Genomic DNA, 26,575 nt, shown 5'->3' on the forward strand with positions numbered 1-26,575 from the left:
CATTGTGGCTCCTGTGACATTTGTGCACAATGGGATTGGGCTGCTGAAACTAGGGAACATCTCTTGTGACTTGGTTCCATATTTAATGCATTAATAACCTACTGTTAGGGGAGTGGTCTTAAAGGTAGTAAGACTTTAGTAAGCTATCCCAGTGGGTTGTAGAACACCAACTGTTATCAGTCTGTACCAGCTCAGAACCTTGGTAGAGTGGCAGAACAGTCAGGCCTATCTTAAGAGGAAGATGTAAGCTGTAAATAAGGACACTGAATCTTAGCTAGACAGGAACAACATAGAAGCACTTACTCAAAAAGTATATATTACATTTATTCCAGAATCTCTTTAAATACTTCAAACGTTTACGTTAGAACTCTTAGGAATACACTTCAAAGGGCACTTTTACTTTTGTTTGTTCGCAGCAACATTAGAAAGGGAAAACACAATGTTATGGTATTATCGGTTATCGCACACTCATGTGGTTTGCAACGGTTTATACAGCAATACATTTAATCTGCAAACATATTAAAGTCACAAAGAGGAAAATTGTTAGTGTAACATAAGCTTAAAGGTTCTAGAGACTGTTTCTTCGCCTAGCAAGTCTTTCAAGTTCAAAAGACGCAACCCTACATGTAAAAGGCAGTTCGGAGAGGGCTTGAAGTCTTGACAATCAGCAAATTACGAAGACTTCCTGTGGATTTCTTCCAGTGTCTAGTTATTGAGCAGTAAATTAATAACTAACAAAGGAGACCGTAAAATAGACTCAAGAAGGGGACATAAGCAGCGGATTGGGTCCGAGCTAAGAGGGGGTTGACCTGGAACCCACTACATGCACTCCAACGCTCTAGAGTGACTTCTTGGAACAAGTTAAGTAATACCTTTTTCCCCACAGTACCTTATGTTAGAAGAAAATGTTCGTGCTGGGTGCTATGCAATGTTGCAGCTTTGGACCCGACCTCCAGATTCCTTGATCTGGTGATTGAAAGCAGGACAATGGACGGGATCTCTAAGCAGCAGTCTCGAGGGAGGACCTGTGGCACCACTTTCAGCAACTTTTTGGTTCACTCTACGGTTTTGGTGCCTTTTCTGCAGCACTGCAGCACCAACAAAGGACACGGATCGCCCGGCCAATCTTCTTCGCTTGCTGCAGTCCCACATTCTGGTGAGGGGGTCTGGGCGAGTTGGATTGGATCTCTGGAGTGTCCTTATGGGTTCAGCATAGATTTGGATGGATTTGGCCTTTCCACAAAGATGGACTCGAAATGGGCCGGTCTCCTGGTATTTGGGTATTCGGGTTCAGCAGCTCGGGAAACTACTAGGACCTCGGGAGATGGCTCATTTCAAAGTTAGTCTTGGTACTGGTTGTTCCCACCAGCCAAAGGGAAGGATTCGTCCTCTTTGGAGCTCCTCTGTCACACAGAAAACAGGTTCAGGACAGCAGTGGTCACTTCACGATGTTGCAAAGGGTCTGCATACGTCTCTGGCGTTTTCTTGGGTTACAATAGCCTCCAGTGGTCAACTTGCTTTTCATTCCAGAAGCCTGACCTTTAATACAGTTCCAGCACACACTCCTCTGCAATCTCTCAGCATTTTACAGAAAGGGGAGTTTGGCTGTCCAATCAGGGCAGCCAGACCCCTTGAGGGAGCTGGACCTATTCAGGCACTCTGGCAGACAAAGGACAGGGGGCGGGAGGGGGTGGAAAACACCTCCCCCACTTCCTGCCTGCCCAGACACTGGAGTTTAGGCAGGGATAGCAAAGGGTTCCCGCCAAAGGCAACACACACACCGACCTCCCCCTCCTAGAATGGTAGAAGGGCTAACAAAGAAAAACCACGCTAGTAATGGACAAAAAAGAAAGCCACCAAGTTAGTACTTGGGTGACCCTACTGTGCACTACCGGGACTGTGAATACAGTCTGGTGTAAAAAGAAATAGCATAATAGTCCATAGAACACGTATGGACATTGTTAGGCAAGATTTGGAGTAGTACCCTTAGGGTCACTACAACAACCTTGACCTCCTGTTAATAGGAACCCGACCTTTGGTATAAGTCGGTATTACACAGGTTGGTAGCGTGAGTGAGCAGCCAGGCTTATCTCAAGAGGGGTCAATGTGAGCAGTAGGGGAGTTACAGATTCACAGTGACAAGTATCCAAATAAACTCTTACACACAGGGTTTCTTGATTAAACAATTATTAATTTAACAGTCAGTTTGAATAACCCTTCTTCAAAAGGGGCAATAGAACAGTAACACAAATACACTCCAAAATACACCTCTTAGTTACTCTAAATCAGCAAATACCCTTTGGGGATGGCACACAGACACTTCCTACACCCCCCAGGTGACTTAAATATCTAGGACACTGTGGACATTAATATATTACTGATGGTATTTAGAGCATTACTTAGAGGAGCGTCAATGAAAGGGGTTATTAGAATAAACAAGAGATCACACAAATGTTCTGAAACAGGCAAGTACTTTTTGACCCCCTTCCCCAACCCCCTCCGCCAATGCAAAGTAAGTTAATCCTTTCCTGGAAGGATAGGTGCAACACAATGTCAGAGGAGAGAAGTCATTCAGTGAGCCAGGCTAGGCCAACGTCAACTGGGCAATAGTCTAGGTGAGCGGAGGCACTTCTTGTAGTTAAGTAAAAGTCTTGCACAATGTTTTACAAGTCTTTGTAGCAAAGAAGAATTAATGTAGGGCCACAAGTTGGTAGGCTTGCGAGTAGTAGAAGATGCAAGCAACTCTACAAATGCAACCAAGACAAGTCTCATCTGAGAACACATAATGCTACACAACAAGAGGTAAGTTCTTAGACTGTACAGTACCTGTGGTTTGAAGTAAAGTGTGGCAGGTGACTTCTGTTCCTGTGCAGCTCTGCAGATCCTGTTCCTGGGCCACATCATAGGGACAAGAGGGAGGACTTCTGGGGACTCCTGCAATGGAATGGGACAGTCACTGACAACCACCAGCAACCTTCAAATAAGTGGCACAGTGTTTCAGCTCCTCGCATCTACCGCAAATAGCACCACCGTGGTTTCTGGCTGTCAAGATGGGTTTTCCTTGCATCTGGGGTCCAGCACTCTGTTGAGGTGGCTCAGGCTCAGTCAGTCCTGCTTCCTGGGAGTCCAGAGGATCTTCCTGGAGCTCTTGGCCAACTTTAGTGATGCACTCTGAATCTGGCATTCCTTTCCCTGGCACTTCGGTTCCTGCAGCATCAAGGAAGTACAGCCAGCTCAGAGAGGATGTCCAGACGAGTTCACTTTGGAGTAGATTGGTCCCACCAACTAAAGTGGAGAAGTCGTCCGTGCAGGGCTTCTCTAGTCGAGGCAAATTCGGAGCTTCAGCACAGCAGCAGGGCTTCACCAGGTAAACCAACGGTGTAGGAGTTTCAGGAGGCATCTCTTCCAATTTCTTCTTCGGATTCCTTTGTCCAGTGGTCTTCTGCCTTCCAAGCCAAGAAGCCTCACCTTTTATGCAGGTTTTCCCCATTCATTCCAGCCTAGCCGTCAGTCAAACAGCAGGATGTAGCTGTACTTGCTGGACAGGCAGCTAGCCAATCACATTTGGGTGCATTCCTGTAACCAAGGGGATTAAGCACAGGGAGTTTCGGGCGCCTCCCTCACTTCCTGCCCCTGCCAGACACTCTGGAGTCAAAGGCGGGCTTCACTTGTGAATCCCGCCAAAGACAAAACGAACAAAGGGACCAAACCTGGTTTGGCGTGCAGAGTAAATCTCAAGGACCTTTCCACAGAGAAGTGGCAAAAAACGAAGACCGGGGCCATTGACAAAAATGGCACCCAAGGGTGCTTTACTGCAGCTGCGAATGCAGCCTGCGGTAAAAAACACACCACAGTAGTTAAAAGTAAACCACTGCCACCAGCCAGTAAGCGTAGAAAGGGTAACATAAAAATATTACATGAGAAACTAGACCAAGGGGATACTAAGCAACCCCTCCGGAACCCTATTGTTAGAGTGAGATTGTCTAGAAAGTTACAAATGTAAGTAAAGTCAATTTCACTTTACTGCTCTTGGAAACAGTTTATCCAAGAGAATGTATTTATACCTTTGGGCAATCTGAAAGACTTCCCGGTGCCACTGCACTGAAGGTGCTGTGTGTCAATGTAAAAAGATGCCTATGGAGTTTGTAAGACTCCAAAAACCAAATGAAACCGAGTTCAAATCACATTCAAAATACGAGACAGTGGGAAAAAGGGTCTCGCTCTCTCCAAGTAAAAAATGAAAAGTCCTAGAGTCCAGTAAATGTGCTGGGGGTCTCCGAGGTAGAGCGAGCGGAATTAGCACATTTCTGAGAATTCTCCCTAACAGACATAGCCTCTGCCACATCAAAGCAGTAGAGAAGCAGTCACGAAAGTCTTGTCTGGGACCTTCACCCACAAAAGAGTTATAAACCATCTTCCTTGTTGCAGTAATTGGCAGGAGACTGAACCACGTCTTCCCAAGTCTGGAGACGGGGAAGCCTTGGTCTGGGACACAGTTAGGAAAGATTCCTCTTTACTGCACATTTCCTTCCATTTCCCTGGACCCCGTAACTTGTTGCTTTTTATTTTTGTATCTGACCTGTTCTTTTTACAGTGCAGTGAAGCCTTAAGCTTCACTACACTGGCGTTTGCTCATCTGTTCTGAGGAACAGACATATCCTTCAGGGTGTCAGTACTTGGAAACATAGTTTCCCTTAGTCTAGTTACTGCACAACTTTTAGCAACTTTAGCACCTGTTAGTTGGACTTCAGAAAAACTGTACTAAGGGCTTATTAAAACCATTCAACTGAGGTAGTACATGACTCCACTCTTACTTTAAGGCTGTACCAGTTTGGGGTAGCATAGACAGAGCAGCCAGGCTCATTTTGGGAGGGATAGAGGGCTTTAGAATCAGTACAAGAAATTGTTATACAAATAGTCCAAAGAAACAATGAAACACTATGTATAGAAGAAAATAAATGGTTCTTTAAATACAAGTAAGCCCAGATAATTCTTAAGGGAAATAAGTACCATCATAGCTCATATAAACACATTATGGAAAAACACCACTATTCTTGAAGGCACACAGAGCAACCCATATAACCTTATTTCGAACACCTAACAGAAGTTCTAGGGAATTCAAAACCAATAGTTTTAGATTACTTTCAGTAATACCAGGACAGTAGACCCTATCAGTTGTACCGTGTCGCTCAGCAAGAAATCACAGTAATATCAACTGGACAATATACTTTTCCTAGAATCTGTGTTCCATTAGATTAGAACAGTATACACCTATAACTCCGATTCAGGATAACATTTATACTAGGGGAGTTGAACCTTGGGGTGTAATTCAATTACAGTTGCTTTTCAGTTCACAGACCAGACAGTAAGCAATAACCAACTTATTTTAAAACACAGTTGTACTCAAGGTAAGTACACTTTTTTCCAGGAGGTATAAGCAACCTAAAGGCAGTGTAAGGGTATCCCTAATTACGCTCGCACCAGAATCAGTACACCATCAGGTCCCAGCCCCGAAATCCTGCAGGAGCAGATTAATAGCCCACCAGATCCCCGAAGCCGGTATACCAAACAGCTAATGGAACAACTGTTTAATTGACCAAACGGGAAGTGGTGAAAATAACAGACAAGGTTCTTCTAGTTCCTTTCTGCTTTCAACGACTCTACACTGGAAACCCTGTAAATTTCAACATTAATTTAGTTTTGCCACAACACTCTCTAACATATTAAATGAACAATTTTTTCCCCAACCCCTCTTTTACCTGTCTGCCTCTGCTTCCTGCTGAGAGGCAATTTTTAAGAGATTGGAGTTTTTTTTAACCTTGCTTCACCAACTTGAAACGGATGAACCCTCTGTGTCCATTAGTTCCTTCTGCTGCTTTGTTTAATATTCTCAAACCTCTTCTTGCTTCCTCCATTCTCTTGTTTTTCTCTTTTCAGTGAAATAAATACAATCATCTTCAGGAAAACTGAACGACTCACAGTTCCTTAACATTTGCATTCAAGGATTTCTCTGCTCCTCAAGACTGCTTGCTACAACTTTCAAACCTAACTGATCTGCTTTTAGAATTGTTGCTCATATTTACACATTTTAACTTTTCAAATTTCTTGGCCTTCAAAGTCTGCTGCTCACTCCTTCTCACTCACACGTTCTACTCTGACACACCTGTTGATTCCCTTGATGAAGTATTCAATGCTGAAAGTGCCCTGTCTTTCAGTGAATCGCCTCGGTCTGAAGCTGCCTTATCAGGACGCGCGCACACAAACTGCTGACACGCCGCAACTGCACATTTAGAGAAAGACTCCCGCCCACGTTCCGTGCACACAAAGAATGATTTCGATCTCCTCAGCTGTGTCTTCCCACTGCGCAACACAGCTGATCTTTATTTACAATGCGCGGCTTCCTTCTAACCTCACTCTCCCGACATGTAATTCACGCCACTAGGTCCTTTCATCTTGCTTCGCAAACACAAGAGCGTGCATGATTACCTATGGCTAACAGGCGCGCACTTCAATCCAACTAAGAATTACACTTTATGTACAGTTCCAATGTTTTACTAGAAGGTTCATTTAAACAACTGATACTCTTCTTCAGACTTCTTATTTACAAATCTCCATTTAACTATGCACATGCATTTTGCTCTTGACTAAATTGTCTAGACAAGTTTATTTTACAGTCACGTATCTGAATTTCTGACTCTGGCAATTCCTGCTGTCCTTTCTTCTTGGTTGTGTGATTTATTAGCTTGGTTCCTTTGGTCTTCTATGGAGCTCTTGATCGCTGTGACCTCTCCAAAGCTGGTCTTGCATGAAAGGCAATTTAGAACCACTCCAGAGGCTCCAAACTGCACCACAATGGTTTTTAGCCAATTATTGTTGAGCAGGAAGTTCACCATCTTGAACCTGGACAATGGCAGCTAGCTAACATGATGGTCAAGGAAATAGTGAGCACACACCAAAACACAACCTAAAAACACCACTACTAATGCCTCCGGGACCCAGGCACCCGACACCCCCCTAGGGAGACTTCGCCCTATGTGGTGACTGGTGGTAATAGGTGATGCTGCTCGGGACAGCTCCTGCGTGGAGAATAGGGGGCGTGAGTATGGCAGCTTGTGCGCCTGATCCCCTTCCAGACCGCTTCTTCCCAACCGTGGGATGCGCCGTCCCTGGAAAGCTCACCCGTTTAGTTTTGGCGAGCACTCAGTCCTGCTGCTTGTGGCAGGGGCGCTTGTATGATCTGGACCGATTTCCTTCACTGGTCCCTTGCACATGGTAGTCCAGTCCTGCTGCGACTAAGCCACTATACTTCAATTAAGTGTTCCTGTTTACCTTTGTCTTTCCTCGTCCGTTTTTGTTGTATTGTAAAGTTCACTGTCTTGTATTGCTGTATTTGCTTTGATGTTTGCTCTTTTGCTTTCTTCCCTTGCAGGCGATGTTGCCGGCCCGGCAGAAGCTGCAGAGCTCGAGGCGGCAGCCAGAGGGAATGAGGAACAAAGCTGCAGTGGTACAGTAGCTGGTATATTAACTAGGCGGCGCTCTGGGTTCAAATGCGGCACGGCCTTAGGACGGATGTTCTAACCATGTCTCTTCTTTACAGGGTCCGAGTTCGTGAATGCGGAGTGCGGTGCTGTGGCGTCTGGATCAAGATCACTGGACGTCAGGAGAGGAGTCTGCAGATGAAGCGAAGCACCGGTTTCCTGGTGGCGAGAATGCAGGAGAACGCCTGGTTTCGAAAAGTTAAGTAAACTGGTCCAAACGGCAGTGAGCGTCACACATTGCACGCGAGTGCACAGAGTAACGCGAAGCACCAGCCTTAAGGTTGGAGCAGCTTATATAACTGAGCTTCTGAAGCCACGCCCACCAGGTTCAGCCTGCCTGCCACACCCGATGAGTCATAACAGGAGGGACAGCCCCGAATCGGGCAGGACTGAATGGGCTAAAGAGATACCCCCCGTATACAGTATGTCCTATCCTCAACACATTTTTGGTGCAATAAATTCTTGCCGTAATCATTCAAAACCTTTACTGGAAACCTAGCCAGACACTTAATAAGTTTGTCTCATTAGGCAAAGAACCATCCAACCACTGAAGGTTAACCACACCTGACTTATTTGCCCAAAAGTGTGGATTTCATGTGCTTAATGTAAAACAGAAGAGTCATTTTAGTGGTGTGCTCAAAAAGTCAGTGAGACCACATTATGAAAGGTGCATACAATTGACATTATTTCTAGGTACAATATTTAATCTGGTACCCACACAAATATGCCCTGACAGATATTACTTCATATGAGTCAGAACAACATGATTGCAAATTCATTGGGTGTTATTAACAGAGCATAACCATTCCAAATGAAGTTAAAAATGCAACCTATTATGCAAAATCAATAGAACATTCTGTGCGGAGAGATGTGCACATAACACAAATGTATACATTTAAGACATCTGATACATATACCATGGGAGTGCCCCAATAATCATAGTTACCAAGGATCGCTTAAATTGTATGGTTATGTATTGAGTGCCAAAGAAATCCAAATGTTTTGGTCCACTTTGTCGAGCAGAGACCCAAGGATGGGGGGGGGGGGGGGGGGGGGGGGGGGTCTATCAAGGCCTGGCGTTTGGGAGGATGACCAAGGAACTGGTCAATGTCTGGATAGAACTGAAGCAAGTTACACACAGCTCTGTCCTCCTTTACGGATGCACCCCTGACGGTACTACAGATACGGGACAGTGTACACCGCAGCTCCCGAGCTGCCCATACAGCACTGTGATTGCCTACAATAGGATCTACCCCTGCAGGGAACTCAGCTCTCAGGTTACCTCGATTAGGTCACACTAGACCGCCCAACCTACCATCATTAGGCGAGTGGATCGGTCTCCAGGCAGAGATTTCCACACGTGGCTGCCATTCTGATTCATAAACTTCAGAGAACCTTCTCTCACTTCAAATTACTTCAAGACAGACCTACCAACACTTGGTCCAAGAAGAAGGCCTACACCTTATCAAGCCGAAACGTCAGTGGTCCCCCCTGGTTCTTCCGACCCCCACTGGGTCCCACTTGAACTTGGACCACCTGAACTTGCTTCAGTTATATCCAGACGTCGACCAGTTCCTTGGTCACCCGTCCAAACGCCAGGCCTTGATAGACCCTATCCTTAGGTCTCTGCTCCACAAACAGTGGACCAAAACATTTGGATTTCTTTGGCAATCAATACCTAACCATACAATTTAAGTGAATCTGTACCAAGTTTCCTTGGTAACTATTATTGGGGCACTCCCATGGTATATGCATCAGGTGTCTTAAATGTATACATTTGTGTTATGTGCACATCTCTCAGCACAGAATGTTCTATTGATTTTGTATAATAGGTTGCATTTTTAACTTCAGTTGTAATAGTTATGCTCTGTTAATAACACCCAATGAATTTGCAATCATGTTCTGACTAATATGAAGTAATATCTGTCAGGGCATATTTGTGTGGGTACCAGATTACATATTGTACCTAGAAATAATAATGTTAATTGTATGCACCTCTCATAATGTGGTCTCACTGACTGTTTGAGCACACCACTAAAATTACTCTTCTGTTTTACATTAAGCACATGAAATCCACACTAAGGCAGGTGTGGTTAACCTTCAGTGGTTGGATGGTTCTTTGCCTAGCGAGACAGACTTGTTAAGTGTCTGGCTAGGTTTCCAGTAAAGGTTTTGAATGATTACGGCAACAATTTATTGCACCAGAAATGTGTTGAGGACAGGACATACCCCCTATACAACACCCGATGAGTCAGCAAATGAAGCCCAGGCCTAGGGAGCCAAACCCGATGAGTCAGCACATAAGGATGTTCTCTGGAATAAAGGCTTTCAGCTCCTGGAAAGTAAAAGCACTCCTGCGCTGAAATAAAGTAAAAGCACTCCGGCACTGAAATAGTGTTCCTTCTAACATCTCTATAAGAGTCTGGCGCCAAAGGCGCCAGGAATGAGTCCAGCCAGGGCCCCCGTGTTTATGGGTCCCATAAGTGGTGTGGTTTTTGTGTTATGGGACCTTTGGCCATGACACCTGCTCACGTTATCCGAGTCCTGTGGTTTCCTCCATACTATACACCAATTTATCCCATTCTGCACTTTGCCCCACAAAACAGTCCTATATTTAACACACATGGACCCTTGACAGACAGTGGACACCCGGTAAGAGTTTGCGCTGGTCATAATGAAGAAAACTGCACACTATATGTGCCTTTCATATGTGGGCCTTCATCAGGACAGGACCTGGATATTTTGTACCCAGCGATGGTTGCATCATGATACCCGATTGATTCAGGGATTCACCCCACTTCTTCCTGTGCTCCAGATTCTTGCAGACACGCACAACACCCAGACGCCCTAGTCTTCCTGTCCTGATGAAGATCCACATAAGAAAAGCTCACATTCTAGCCCCAGAGGGCCGAAACACTGGTGTAGACCTCGATTTTGTAGTCACAGTGTTGTAAAATACTCACTGTTTTTCTCATGATTGTGTCAACTTGCACTTTATGTTGTACCTGTTCACTTGTCATGGCCTGTCTTGTTGTACCTTGACAGTAGGAAATGTACTGTGTAGATTGCATGTACTTCAGCCCAAGCAATGTATCTTAGCTGCATACCACATTGTAATTCGCATTGCTCTACATATGCAACAAATGTGTTTGTGTAGTGTCTCACAGTAGACATTTATGTGATTGTTTTGAACTAAAATGAAAAAATTTGAAACAATTGAGGTGTGTAATCACAATTGATGTGTGCGATTTGGATTCTCACGTGTTTTGTTCAATTGACCCATTCAATTGTGTCTGATGACAGTTTAGCCCTCCTGGGTAGAATTGGGTCATGACCAGGAGCCCTTGCGTTTGAGTACCCAAGTTGTAAAGACTTTGATACAGATTGGTAAATGATCGACAGGGTGGCTGCCAAGGAAAAGTGCTTGAACTTTGCCTTTTGTGTTGTAGGACAATTTTGACGCAGGGAAAGGAGCCATTCCCCTAAGAAGGAGCCAAAACCTGGGAATTAAATGCTATCCCCAGTCCGGAGGAAGGGAGTCCTTCTTCTAGACCAATGTGGTCTACTTCATCTCTAGTTTAGTTTTAAGTTTAAGGGACAGAAGTAGGGTTTTTGACAGAGGACTATTGATTTACATGGACATTCTGACAGAACTCTTAGTGTTTTAGTTGAGGCAGGGAAAGGTAGGTTCTCGCTATTTTCTTGACTTCTAAGTCTATAGCAATCATCATGTCACCCGTCTGTCAGTCTCCTACTTCTGCACCCTTACACAGGCAGCTCACCCCTCCAACACACCCTTGGGTAGTGCTGGCTTATCCTAAGGTGCAACCCTGTTCACCCTAGGTGGGCTTTCCCCAAGTCGCATCACAGACTGACTTTTGCAAAAATAAAACTATCAAGCTACCATAGGACAACGCATGAAAAACAGTTGCAGTGGCACGCTGGCCGTATTAGAAGTGAAAAGATCACAGAAATTCAACAGGGGTCGGGGGGGGGGGGGGGGGGGGGAGAGAAACAAAGTTTAGGTGTCTCATAAAAAGAAGAACCCCACAAAAATCACATGCATCCTGTCCTGTTCTTCCATCTCCAGTGGCTCTGCCTTCAGACTGGAACAGTTTCCATGTTTTGACAAGTGCTGGGACGCCGCTTTGCTCGCTGTGCTTCCAAGTCTCCAGGAAGTTTGTGGTGCACTTCAGGCTGTTATTTCACTTTTTGGGGGCCCTCAGACTCCAAGCCCAACATTGGTGCCACTGCTGAGGGCCTGGGACATCCACATACAGACCTGTCTTCTGGGCACTGGACCATTGTTTTATCTGCCTTTGGATCTCTAAATCAGTCTGCAATCATCTTTTCTGGATCGCTGCATAGACCATTCTTCACCAGGATATTCTGTGTAGGGATGGAGGGGGGGGGGGGGGAGAAAGAGGGCCATTGCGAACCCAGCTTAAAGATGGTCTCCTGTGAAGTTCTTATAAATTGATTATTTGATGGTTCTTACCTATAGCCAGGAGGAGCCTATGGTCTTTGTTCCATTGTTTCTCTAGGGCACAATTTTTGAACTTTGCACAACATTATCATCTGTTAGAGTCCCTTTGAGCCACTGTTATTGCACCATCACTAAGCAAAGTACTTAACTATTTATGTAGTCTGACTCCTCTTTCATCACATTTGATAGCGTATTATCACTCAACAACTGTGTGGACATTACTTTTCTGTGTACTAATGTGCCTCTATAAAGTACCTTATTGCCACTATACACCCCAACCCCTACCAGAGAGCGAATCCCTGTCTGCACTTGGAGAGCCTGGTTAACGTGAAGTAAACCCTTCTAAGCAATGACAGCCTGATCGAATCTCTAAAAAAGGACTTTGGACAATCCTCCCACCAGGCACTTACCCTTCAAAATCATGTGCAAAGCCAGAAACATGCAAGGACACAAGCATACTTTCAATGACAAGTTGTAACACTTCTTACTGAAGACACGCCTTCGCTAGATATTTGACCCAATGTTCACACGGACACCACCCCAACAGGGTAAGTCATCTTCCCATTTATATGATAAAAGAGCCACGATAGGCGAAGGATGCAGGAAAAAGTATAAATAAGACTTTGTGGTGACTCTTGCAGTCTAGAGCACCCCCCTTTTACCATTCAACCCACCTACAATCCCCTCTGCATCTCTAGGGTTCTAGAGAAAGCGGGAAATTCATAAAGGCAGCGGGTGTGCTGGGAGATGGCACGCTGCACAAGCAGCAGACAGACATCCAGGTTTCTCCGATTTTCAAACTAAAACTCTGAAAATGGGCTACTGCCACTTTTTGTCCTAGGAGGGAATATCTCAACAGTATGGAGCAAAGGGGTCGGCAAAGCTATTTCCAAAGCGTCAGAACAGAGTAACTTAGTACTCTAAGCACATTTCTCTCCTATCAACATGTAGAAATATTCAGGCAAGACCATAAACTAACCTGTACAAAGTCCCTCCAACCACCGTCCCCACATCAGGCACGGTGTAAATCTCATCCACCTAAAATGCAAGTGAGAGAAAAAATCATCAAAACATGGTGGAAGAATCCAGCTAGCTTTTAATGATTACATCATGGAAAGACCACATCTAGTGAAGTCGCCAAATTACTCCCCAAAGCAAATATGTAGAACAGTATGGATGGCCATGGCCATTGAAGCACTTCCACACCTTTTGTACACAGCAATCTTAGGTGTGGAGAAAGAGAAACAAACCATTGTAATCTACAGAAAAGGTGTTGTAAGGGTGCAGAATTATGACACGGAAGGTGTCATAGTTTTGGTTACAAACCTTTATTAGAAGATCAAAAAGGAAATAACCCTATCTTGCCCTAATTCTTAGAGGGGTTTCCCTGCCTCAACTGAAATAACTAGTGTCCGAATGTCCAGTAAAAGTCCCAATGTGAAAATCCTAAATCTGTCCCTTACACGTGATGTCTTCTTGGTCCAGAGTAATGACACTGACCCCACCCCTTCCCCTGGACAAAAGGCAGTTCTAAGCTTCGTTTTCCCTGGTGGTCTAAACTACTCTTTAGCTGTTGGGGGAATTAATCCATTGCCCAGAGTTCCTCAGGCTTACAAACATGTTCAAATGGTTGGGGGAATGTCGACTTTCCCCCAGCCCCTCTAAGGCTTCCAATCCAGTTCCCTGGGATCCCAGACTATAGTTGCCAGTCCTGGTTCCCTCTTGTTGGGGAATGTGCATGCTTAACCCCTCTCCTAGTGAGAGGACCCCCTCCTCCCCAGGACGCTGTGCTAGACTCCTGGATCCTTTTCTTTCAATCCTCAATGACTGGAGCCTTTTCCCTCATTCATTCTTGTGGGCTGTGTCTTTTGGAACGCTATTCTTTGAATTCTACCTGTACTATTGAGTCTGTCTGCTCCATAGCTCTTAAAGGCCTCTGTTTTTACTACTGCAGAACACAGCTCTTTATAGGCAGAGTTGCTGGGGACCCTTAGGGTCCTCCAAGATTTTTTTTCTATATCCTCAAGTAACTTCAGTTCTTAAAAATTGACAGATTTAGTATCTCTCCCAAAACTCTTTAGTCTGAGAGATTGGCACACACCACCTTCAGTGGAGTGCCAAAGGGACACCTAGTATCCCCATTCTCTCTGCTCCTGTGACTTTTTAGTCACACAGATAATCACCTAGTTATGGCTGGTGGCAGCGCACGTGTTCTAGCAACTGTATTTTTTATACCGTAGGCTATGCCTACAGCCTCGGTAGTGCACAATAGGGCACCCAAATACCAACTTGAGGCCTCCCTTCTTTTTTGCCATTACTAGCGTGGTTTTTCTGCGTTAGCCCTTCTACCATTCTGGGAGGGGAGAGGCCAGTGTATGTGTTTTGTCTTTGGTGGGAACCCATAGGTTTCCCCGCCTAGGCTCCAGTGTGTCTGGGCAGGTAAAAAGTAGGAGTTGCCCACAACCCCCCCCCACCCCCCTTTGTCTGCCAGAGTGCCTGAATAGGTCCAGCTACCACAGGGGGTCTGGCTGTCTCCATTGGACAGCCAAACACCCCTTTCTGTAAAATGCTGAGAGATTGAGGAGTGCGTGCTGGAACTGTACAAATAGGTGAAGCTTCTGGAGTGTCCACATTAAACAGAAGTAACCGAAGAAGACGATAGAAATCTGCAGAACCTCTGCAACACCATGAAGCGACCGCCGCTGCCCTGACCCCACTTTCTACACGACAGAAGCTCCGAAAAGGACTCCTTCCCCTGTTGAGGTCCTTCGAGTTTCCAGAGCTGTGGAACCCCAATACCAGAAGACCTGCCTACCCTTTCGAGTGCATCTTTGAGGAAAGGCTGAATCCGTCCAAATCTGTGCCGAGCCCGTAAGACACTCCGGAGATCCGATCCAACTCGCCCAGACACCCCCACCCCCCCACCAGAGTGTGGGACTGCAGGAAGCGAAGAAGATTGACGAGAGAGTCCGTGTACTTTGTTGGTGCTGCTGAAAAGGTGGCAAAACCGCAGAGTGAACCAAGAAGTTGCTGAAAGTCGTGCCACTGGTCCCCTCTCGAGAATGCTGCTGGAAGACAGTCTATTGTCCTGCCTTTCGTCACCACACAAAGGAATCCAGAGGTCGGGTCCAGAGCTGCCACATCGTGCAGGAGCCAACAGGGACACTTTCTTTAAACCCAAGGTAGTACTGTGGGGAAAATGTTATTGCTTAACAGATTCCGAGAAGTTGCTCCAAATCGTTTTAGTGCACATGGGCAACCCCCCCCCTTACCTCTGACCCAAGCTGCTGCTTGTGACCCCTTATTGAGTTTGTTTTTCAGTCTCCTTTGTTAGTTGGCAACGTACTGCTTCAATAACTTTAGACACTGGAAGAAATCTGCAGGAACTTCATTCTTCGCTGTTTGTCAAGACTTTAAACCCTCTCCGAACTAGAAACCATCTCTAGAACCTTGAACTAAGCTCATGTTGAACTAACCAGTTATTTCCTCCCTTTAAGTGACTTTTCTATATGTGTTTGCAGAGTAAAAGCATTACTGTATAACCTGTTGAAAACCACATGAGTGTGCAATTATCAATGATACATTTGTAGCAAAAGGAACAAGTTACTTACCTGAAACTGTTCTCCAGCATGGGTCTGGCATGGATTCACATGCTCATGAATATTCCCCGTCGTCAGGCTGGGAATTCTCGGTAAAGAAAAAACCAGTATCAGTTTCGTTTCCGATCTGTCTTTCGTAGTAGTAACCAATCACTGATCTCTGCGTCATACTGACCACAGCCAATGACTGCCCTCTACCTAAGCCCCGCCTCTGGCAGCCATCTTCAGATTTGGTAGCACGTGAAGTGGCAGTATGACCAAGTGAAGAGCCGCAGAGGGGAAGGCGGGAGGGTTCGCATGTGAATGCATGCCAGACCCATGCTGGAGAACAACAGTTACAGGTAAGTAACTTGTTCCTTCTCCAGCATGGGGTCTGGCATGGATTCATATGCTCATGAATAAAGAATACATAGCAGTACACACATGCACAACCACGGGAGGTGGCAAAGGCTCAACATTAAGCATTACATCAAACTCAACATTAAGCAAATCTTACCTCCTCACCAGGCTCGCCTTAGGCGAACAGGTTGCGCAGCACTGCTTGGCCGACCCTGGACTCCTCCCTGGAATCCCGATCGACGCAGTAGAATTTCGTGAAGGTGTGCGTGGACCTCCACGTAGCAGCCCTGCAGATCTCCAGCAAGGGCACACCAGATAGGAACGCCGTGGTAGCTGCGATCGCTCTGGTGGAATGGGCTCTCGGACGGCCAGGCAGCGGTCGGTTTGCCAACAGATGACAGTACATGATACAGCCGGAGAGCCATCTGGAAATGGAAGCCTTCGAGAGAGCCTTCCCCTGATTGACAGGTCCAAAGTTCACAAAGAGTTGTGACGTCTTCCGAAAACACTTTGTGCGGTCCACGTAGAACTTCAGCGCACTAGCCACATCCAGCGAGTGCAAAGTCCTTTCAGCCAGCGACAAAGGCGACGGGAAGAAAACAGGCAACACCAAGGGTTCGTTGAGGTGGAAGTCCGACGGCACCTTGGGCATGAAGGAGGGGTGCGTCCTGAGCACTACCCTCGTGTCGTGAAAAGTCAAGTACGGGGCCTTGCAGGAAAGGGCCTGGATCTCTCCCAGCCGTCGTGCGGAGGTGATGGCCACAAGAAACGCTGTTTTCCACGACAAGAACTTCAACAGAGCCAAGTGCAGAGGCTCGAACAGAGGTCCCATGAGCTTGGTCAGCACCAAGTTGAGCTCCCACGCCGGGGCCGGGGCTGGAGCCTTCACCGGCGGGAACGATCTGAACAGTCCCTTCATGAACTCTTTCACCAGACGATGAGACCACAAAGACGTCCGCCCAGTGGTTCTGGTGTATCGGGAGATCGCAGCAAGATGAATCTTGATGGACGCGTGCGCCAGTCCAGCCTTGGCCAGCGTCAGTAGGTACGGCAGTACTTGGGGAGCCGTAATCCGTAGAGGGTTAATCTTCTGTGCGTGGCACCAGACAGAGAACCTCTTCCATTTGTGTCCGTAGCATTTAAGAGTTGAGGACGCCCTAGCCTTTGCAAGAACCTCTCTGCAGTCGGCCGGTATGTCGTATCCTCCAAACTCTAACGCTGCAGGAGCCAGGCCTGCAAGTTCAGCGACTTCGGATCGTGATGGAGGATGGCGCCTCCTTCCCTGGAGAGAAGATCCACGTCCACTGGCAGCTTGATTGACTGGGACGCTGACAAGTCCAGAAGGTCCGGGAACCATATCTGCCTCGGCCACGCAGGTGCGACGAGGATCATCCTGCACCGTGACCTCTTGAGCTGGATCAGCAATGGCAATGGAGGGAACGCGTATAGAAACAGGCCCTCCCAGGGGAACGAGAAAGCATCGCCCATGCTCCTCGGCTGGGGAAACCTGCTGGCGAACCTCCGGCACTTGGAGTTCGTCGCAGTCGCGAACAGATCGATCTGGGGTGTGCCCCACCGTCGGAAGAGGTGATCCACTAGATCCTGTCATAGTTCCCACTCGTGGCACGAGCGCAGCTCCCTGCTGAGTGAGTCGGCAATGGTGTTTTTTTATCCCTGCCAGATGAAACGGCACCAGAAACATCCCTTGGGCGACGGCCCAATGCCACAGATCCTGCGCCTCCCTGGACAGGGCTGGGGACCTGGTTCCGCCCCGTTTCCTGATGTAGAACATGGTGGTGGTGTTGTCGGTGAAGATCCTCACCACCTTGCCCTTGAGGGACGGAAGGAAGGACCCGAGGGCCCAAAACACTGCACGGAGCTCCAGGACGTTGATATGGATAGGCCAGAAGCGACACTGTCGAGCTTCGCTCCCAGAAACAGTGCGTCCTGCGCGGGCACCAGGTGGGACTTGGTGTAGTTTATGGAGAATCCCAGGTCCGTGAGGAGTTGGACGGTCCTTGCTGTGTGCTCCACGGCGAGCTCCGTCTTCGCTCGGATGAGCCAGTCGTCCAGGTAGGGGTAGACGTGGGTCCCCTCTCGGCGCAGCTGCGCCGCCACCGGTGCGAGGCACTTGGTGAACACCCTGGGTGCCGACCTCAGTCCGAAGGGAAGGGCTCTGAACTGATAGTGACGCTCTTGGACCACGAACCTGAGAAACTTTCGGTGTCCCTTTAGGATGGGAATATGGAAGTAGGCATCCTCCAAATCCAACGACGACAGGAAATCGCCCTCCTCCAGCTGACCCAGGACGTGTTGGAGGGTGACCATCCGGAACTTCTTTGCCTTGATGAATTTGTTCAGTCGTCGTAGGTCCAGGATGGGACGCCATCCTCCCGTCTTCTTCACGAGGAAGTATCTTGAGTAAACTCCGGAGCCCCGAAGCCTCTTTGGGACGAGCTCGATGGCGCCCTTCCCGAGCATCGCCTTTACCTCCAAGAGAAGTTGAGGAACGTGATGTTCTTTCCTGGCCACAGGGGGGACGCGCGGGCACCTCTTTAGAAACTCGAGCGCGTGACCCTGGACTAGGGCGTCCAGCACCCAACGATCGATGGAGATGGACTCCCACACGCTGACGAAGCTCGCCAGCCGGCCTCCCACCGGGGTGCTTCGGTCGGGGCCCGACCCCACGGCCGGTTCAGTCCTGCTTCGACGAGGCTTTGCCGCCTTTACCTCCTTGGCGACAACGGCGGGGTCCGCCTGACTTGCCTCGTCCCCTGTACGCTTCCTGCGACGACGAACGGGCCGCTTGACGGTAGGTGGAAAATCCGCCGCCGGAACCTTTGGAGGCACCCTGTTTGCCTCCGCCGCTCCGAAAGGGCGGCCGCCGTTGCTGGAAAACCTCAAGGGCCCCGGCCATCTCCGTGTCTGCCTTGATGGCTTGAAGGGAATCGTCCACCGTTTTCCCAAACAGGTTGTTTCCGTCGAACGGCATGTCCAAGACTCTGGTCTGCACGTCCTGATGGAAGTCAGTAGCCTTGAGCCATCCACGCCGCCTAAGGCACACGCCGTTGCCCAACTGGCGAAATCCAGTGTCAGCGATGTCCGTCGCAATCGTAATGGCGTGGTCCGACGCCACCTCTCCTTCCTGCAAGATCTCTAGGGCATCCGCCCTCTTGTCGTCCGGTAGGAAGTCCAGCAGGGGGGGCCAGTTTGTACCACAACTCCCTATCGTAGCGGGCTACGATAGCCAAGGCGTTGGCCGCCTTAATCGTCATCGCTGCAGACGAGATGACCCTGCGTCCCATCGTATCCAATTTCTTTCCCTCGCCGTCAAGCGGGGAGGTCGACGTAGAGGCCGCGCCCCCCCCCCCCGCTTTCTTCCAGGCCGCTGCAGAGACGACCGAGTCCCGGGTCGGCTGTGCCCGAAGGCACAAGGGGGCCGCGTCCGGGACCCGGTACTTCTTCTCGTACCGATCCCTTCTAGCCGGCGTCGTGGATGGGTTCTTGAGGAGGGCGAGGCCCTCATCCCAAATATCATACAGTAGAGGTACGGAGAGGACCGTCTTCCTCTTGGCCTTGCGCCATTGATAAAGGAAACCTTCCTTCTCTTCCGGGCAGAGCTGGAAAAGCTTGGATGCCCTGGCGATCATGGAGTGAAACTATCCAATCTCGTCGGGCGGGGAAGCCCGGTTGGGAGGTGACGACGGCAGATCCTCGTCGTAAACCTCGTCGTCCGTACCCGTCGCAGCCGTGTCCGTCCCCGTATCATCCCCACGAGTCGTGGACAGGGAGGAGGGCTGAACAGGGCGCGATGGCTGAAAAGGAGGTGGAGGATGAATCCTTCTCTTAGGGGGAGGGCTCCCAGAAGGGCCTGGCTCTGGGTCCCCCGTCGGGAGCGGTTCCTCCGCTGGTGGTAACGGCAGTCTCGTCCTTATCTCCGAGCATAAGGACTGTATAGCCAACAAAATGGTTGCCGAGTTATCTTGTGGCACTGGTTGAGGGGATTCCGACGGGCGGTCAGGGGCCCCGTCGGCACCCTCGACGTCATCATCGTCTCCCACGTCGGGGTCCCTCCCGACGGGCTGGTCTTCTTCCACGCCAACTCCGTGGCTTAAGACTTCGATCAGCTCTTCCTCAGAGGTTGAGGCCGAATCCACGACGACCTCCTGCCCCCCCCCCTTTTTCTTCTCCGTCCGAGGTTTCACGGGGGTCCTGTCGATGGGCATAAAAGAGGACTCCCTCCGCGGTGGCAGGGAGACCGAGCCCCCGAGGTAGCCACCACTGGTGTAGCCTCCACAGGCTGAGCCAGGGCTGCTGCGACCGTCTCGATAGAGGCCTTGGCCGGATGGATTAAGGCTTTCACCACCTTAGGTGCGCTCACCGCCTTCTCCTTGGGGGAAGGGTCACTGCCTCGCTCTCCCTCCGATGGGGCCTTCGAGCTCGACCGGGGCCTCTCCAGGAGCTTCGCCGGGTGCTCGGCCTTCCTCTTACCCGAACCAGAGCGTTGGCTCGTGGTTGATGGTGCCGGGGAGGATGAGCCCTGCCTGGCGCCCGTAGAGCCCGACCGTTCGGCGCTCCCGGTGCCAGCGGACTCGTGGTGCTTGGCCTTGTGTTGGACCCCCGTCGCCAGGGCGTCCTCAAAGGTCTTAGAGGACCGCTCGGATTTCTTCTTCTCGCCTGACGGGCTCTTCCCTTCCAGCCAGTTGGCGAGACGTTGATGGCGGTCATTCATGGTCCGCTCCGACATATTGCCACAAAACGCAGTGTCCTTCTCCACGTGCGTCTTGTCCTCATGTAGGCAGTACAGACAAAAGGAGTGTTCGTCCTCAAAGACATTCTGAAGCTGGCATCCAGGGCAGACCCTGAATAGCTTTCCGGGCGTCGAGCTTCCCTTCTCCTGGGCCATGTCCGAGATGGGCCTGAGAAACTTCTGGAGTCCTCCAAAAGCGTGGCTCGACGAAATCTTCACCCTTGAGGGGCGTAGACGAATCCGACACGGGTCCCCGTTGATCGGATGAAGTAACGGTGGAGCTTGAAAAATAGCACTAACGCTCGAGAGCAATAGCACGAGGATCCCAACACTTGAACGTGCAGTAAAAATCTGAAGATGGCTGCCAGAGGCAGGGTTTAGGTAGAGGGCAGTCATTGGCTGTGGTCAGTATGACGCAGAGATCAGTGATTGGTTACTACTACGAAAGACAGATCAGAAACAAAACTGATACTGGTTTTTTCTTTACCGAGGATTCCCAGCCTGACGACGGGGAATATTCATGAGCATGTGAATCCATGCCAGACCCCATGCTGGAGAAACAAGGTTATCGTAACACAAAAGTGAAAGTGCCCTTTGAAGTGTATTATCTAGTATTCCCAAGTGATCTACCGTTGCCGTCTGACACATTTAAAATGATACTGGTGTAAATATAATATATATCTTTTATATAACTATACATGCAAGTGTTCAATTAGGTATACAGCGCAAGGTCGGAGTATACCTACCTGAATACTCCATGTTTAAAGGAGTGGGCATCTTATTTCTACTCCTGAGAGTGAGAAGAACAGACCAATACAAATCGTTATCTTGACATGAACAAGAAATAGTCGCAGGAGGACAGTCATACCCAAAAGGAGGAGTAGCATTCTCCCCAGCCTAAATGTATGCGTGCAAGTGCTTCTTTGCTGTGCCTGTCTAAGATTGAGTACTTACCTACAGCTCACATCTTTCTCTTAAGATAAGCCTGACTGCTCTGCCACGCTACCAAGGCCCTGAGCTAGTACACACTGATACTAAGAGTTGGGGATCTACAAACCACTGGGATAGCTTACTAGAGTCTTACTGCCATACCCAGTAAGACTTTAGGAAAACTCCCCTAACACCTGGTCAGTACTTCAACCCCTGGACTAGTGGGAACCCAAACTTCTGCACAAGTAGCTGCTAAGGTGAATTCTCAAAAATGTGCCAATTCCCTTCACCTTAGAGACCCCCAACAACTTTGCTGGATTTTGAGGACTTGATTCTTTTACCTGGAGAGAGAGCCTTTTTCCCACTCATGTATTTTGATATGCGTTTTACCTCTTTTTTCTTTGGTTATGTAGTCTAAATGACTCTACAGGCATCATTTTTTTCATTTGGGACACAGCACCCTCAGTGCAGTGGCACAGGGAAACATTGTCAGGCTTTCCCAAGGTTTAAATACCTTCTTTGGGATAAACTACAGTTTCTTAGAGTAAGTAAAGTGAAATTGACTTTAGTCGTTTAAAGCTGGAGGGGTTACTTCGTATCCCTTGTATCGAGATATTCATGCATCAGTCAAATGCTACCCTTTCCTCTCAGAATGGCTGGTGGCAGTGGATTTACAACAAAATACCATGATTTTTCCCGACCACAAACTATTCGTAGCTCCGGTAGCGTTATATCGCGGGAGCCAGGTTTTTCAAGATGGCGTCCGAGCCCCTTTTGTTTAAACGGGTCCCGGTCTTTTTTCACCATTTCTTTTCGGAAAGGTTCTTCTAGAATTTCTCTGTGCACCAAACTAGGTTTGGTACCTTTGTTCTTTCCCCTTTGGCGGGCTTCAGGAGTAAAGACCACCTCTGGCGCCAGAGTGTCTGGGGTGAGCAGGAAGTGAGGTAGTTGCCCGAAACTCCCTGTGGAGACCAAAATGCACTCTCTGGTGATTGGCTCATTGTCCGGCAAGGACAGCCACCCTGCTGGGTTAGTGCAGCTAGGCTGGAATTAATGGGAGGCAACTGAATAAAAGGTAGGTCTCTTGACTTGGAAGGCAGAGTCAACCACTAGAACGGAAGAAACAAAGAGGAGCTTGAAGAGGATGGCTGCTACAACTCCTGGAACGTTGCTTTGCCCGGTGAAGCCCTGCTGCAGGTCCGAATCGCCAAGTTCACCTAGACAGAGAAGCCCCTGCAAGGACAAATTCGCCCTTTCAGTTGGTGGGACCAATCAACTCAACAGTAAGCCACCTGGATACCAATCTCAGAGCTGGTAGCATTTGCCTCAATGCTGCAGGAAACCGTATAACCAGGGAGCGGGACACCAGTTTGTGTGGTACTACGAGATAGTCTGGGTGAGGCGAGTGTGCCCATTTGCTTTTTTTTTTTAAACCAGGCCTCCAGCCCCCCCCCCCGAAAGCACCCCTTGCCGTCCCTCTCCCAACCCACACCCTCTTCCTGGTTTCTCCCCCTCCCGACCCACCCTCCCACGCTCTGATTGGGCTTGCAGCCCGTATTTTCCAGGGTCTAGCGACCCAGCTCACACGGCTCCTCCATCTACATTGAGGTAGCCGGCGTGAGGTGAGTGTACCCATTTGCTTTCCTTCTTTTAAAAACAAGACCTCCAGGGCACCGAAGCACCCCTCGCCGTCCCTCTCGCACCCTGCACCCCCTTCCTGGTTTCTCCTCCCTCCCGGCTCCTGGCCCGCCCTCCCCCGCTCTGACTGGGCTTGCAGCCCTTGTTAACCAAGCCATAACTGACCCTCCCAGGACAGCCCTCTGCCCGTGCAGCCCTGCGGCTATGGCCCCCTAGGCAAAGGGTGGCTCCAACAGTGGTGGCTCCAAGAAGTGTCAGCAGGTGTCCGCAGGGGAAGCCAGCGGGCAGCCATCAACCAGCAACGACCAAGGACCTGTATTGTAAGTGGCATGGGTGGGGAATAGAGCAACAACTACCCTGGAAGCCTAGCCCACTTATCAAATCTATCCTATAACACCGTAGTCATAATTAAAACCTCTTCAGCCTTCCTAACTGCCCACTATTAAGCACAGCGATTTCTAGTATAGCACCCATCTGAACAGTCAAGCATAGGCATCTCTCCCACTATACAGGACTCTCAAACTAGGAGGCATTTAGAATTGTAGCCTTTCACCTGTTGGGCGTGGGCCTCCCTCCCATTATGCAGGGCTGTTGGATCTAGCTGCGTTTAGAACTGTACTTTTTCACCTGTTAGACATAGGCCTCTCTTCCACTGTGCAGGACTCGCAAACCTAGCTGGGCTTAGAATTGTAACTCACCACCAGTGTTTAGGATTGTAATCTTTCCACTGACAGGGCGTGGCGCCTTTCTCCCACCGTGCAAGGGTCTCAAATCTAGCTGTCAGCATTGAAATCATTAGTCCACTTGTTTAGCAACTAGCTACCCTCCCAACCCCACATAGTCAGCCCACCGCAGTGAACCTCATCCAGGGAGACCCATATTAAGGGCAGCCAACGTTAACCGAACGATACAATACTAACTTCCCTGACCTTACTCAAAAACTGACTAAGCAAGTCGGCAATACCAGCTGCTGACCACCAACAGACAGTACCCAAACTTATAGCAGACAATTCCCCTCACCCAGAACTACACCACAAGACCGCCAGACCAAAGCAAACCAAACAAATAAAGACCAAAATAGCCCTCGAGTCAAAATGCCACGCAAACGACCGGTAGCAAGTGGAAGAAAAAGAGCAGAAAGACCAAACACACCGGAACAGCAACTAAGACGCGCAACTGCAGAAAACACTCTGAATCACAGGAACGACACTCGAACCGATGCTGAGAGAAGAGAAAAATCCCTCTACTTAACTCCATACCTCACAAACAACCAGTCACCAGAATAAACCAACCCAACGCGAGAAGCAGCAACAGCAGACAACCAAACACAACCGTGCAGAAGATCAGACAACGCTAGAAATAATAAAAACATAATTGACGCAATAACACCCAACATCACCAAATCAAGAGCAACTTCTACTTGACGGCCACAATCTTTGGAAGAAGAACCTGAGGAAAACAAAAACCTAAGTCTGAACCTAGGTGAACTCTTCGAAGACAGACGAACCTATACCAATACCTCAATTAGAGATGGACCTTAATAAGGAAACACCAACACTGATCAGAAGAAGACCCCAACAATAAATACCAAACCACACCTCTAAACTCCACTGCAATCTATTAAATGCAAGATCCATGTCAAACATTCAACAGAAATCTTTGACCACCTCGATGACAACAGCATTGACATCCTATTCATCACAGAAACATGGCTGGACGACAACTACAAAAATCACACTATAAAGATACCTCCCAGCCAACTTCAAACGCCTTCAAATATAAAGGAAACATAGAAAATGAGGTCTCGCAACAGCATTCAAAGAACACCTAAAAATAAAAACAGACCCTCATCATCAACTGCGAAACCATGGTTATTATACACCTATCAGCAAACCCAAAAACCAACATCACATTCATCCTAGTGTACAGACCACTGTTATATGATGCAACCTTCATCGATAACTTCATAGAAGCTATCACCAGCATAGCCATTAAGCATGAACATCTAATTATACGGTTACCAGTCAAATGGTCGAAAACATTTGGTCGACAGACAATTTGGTCGACACCATTTGGTCGAATGCCAAATGGTCGAATTTTTTTTTTTTACCCTTTTTTTGGGGGCCCCCCCCCCAATCCCCTTTTTTATTTTTTTTTCCCCACACGAAAACCCACAAAACACATATATAAAAAAAAAAAAATTCGACCAAATTGCAGTCGACCAGTTGACTGGACACCTAATTATACTGGTAGATTTCAACAACTGGTTTGAAGAAAGTTGCCAACTCCCAAAATTCAATGACCAGACAATTGACAACCATGAAACTATGACAGCTGGTCAAAGGAGCAACACACTCTGCAGGACACTCGATGCAATCTTTACCCAGGAAATCACTGCGGCTCCACCGATACAAATATTGTGGAGCGACCATCTCAGACTACCAACTCTACTCTGCATTCAGGCCTCCAAACTCTCAACCAACACAAAAAGAAACTGGAAAACCCATCAAAACAAGCAACCTGTTCGAACAACTGGAGATGACCAAACCCTCAATTACAGAACTAGAGCTGGCTGACCTAGACGGGAAAGCAGAGCTGCTACACAAATCGAAAAGTTCACCCCAGAAAAACCATTCACCCCATCAAAAAAAATAAAATGCATAGCAACAATGGTTTACACCACTACTAAGCACCATGAAAAAAGACATGAAAAAAAGAGGACAACATGAAAAAGGACAAGAAAATTTAGCTGGAATGGAGGAAAGACTACAACCCAGAGAAGAAAAAAAAACCTGTTCCAGAAACAAATCCGGGCATACAAGAAGGAAATACAAAAGGCAAAGAGAAGGCATTATGACGACAGAATCACCAATGCGACAAACTCACAAAAAGAACACAAAGAAATAAGAAACCTACCAAGCTGCGACAATACCCCAAACCCTTGAGAAACTCTGCAACGACCTGGCAGACGACTTCAAAAACAAAATCAACGTCATCCAACAAATCATACCTAACAGACCAACCAACCATAACATCCAACAAACTGAACCTAACAGAGCCACAACACAAACTCCCAAAAATATCGGCAGAGGCTTTCGTCTTGCTGGTGAAACAGCAAAAAAATAAATCAAAAAATAAAAATAAAAATCCAGGTTCAACCATGGTCCCATTCCCACCGGACATTTACAAATCAATCCTCGAACAACGAACACCAGAATATTACAGAAACCTAAATCTTTCACTAGCAACAGGAACCGTACCAAAAAAACGGTAAAATCAGCATATATGAAACCAC

General features: G+C 48.0%; 1 protein-coding gene across 1 annotated transcript in view; it reads right to left on the reverse strand.

Annotated features, from left to right (window-relative positions):
- The window catches only part of GTPBP2 (GTP binding protein 2), a 277,964-nt gene that overhangs the window by 40,001 nt on the left and 211,388 nt on the right, over positions 1–26,575 (reverse strand). Inside the window, exon 9 of the mRNA XM_069608834.1 lies at positions 13,004–13,062. Within this exon, the coding sequence (XP_069464935.1) occupies positions 13,004–13,062 (59 nt within the window). The remainder of the gene's footprint in view (positions 1–13,003; positions 13,063–26,575) is intronic.

Source organism: Ambystoma mexicanum, chromosome 4q (assembly GCF_040938575.1).
Source record: "Ambystoma mexicanum isolate Mex_15411 chromosome 4q, UKY_AmexF1_1, whole genome shotgun sequence".
Taxonomy (NCBI): domain Eukaryota; kingdom Metazoa; phylum Chordata; class Amphibia; order Caudata; family Ambystomatidae; genus Ambystoma; species Ambystoma mexicanum.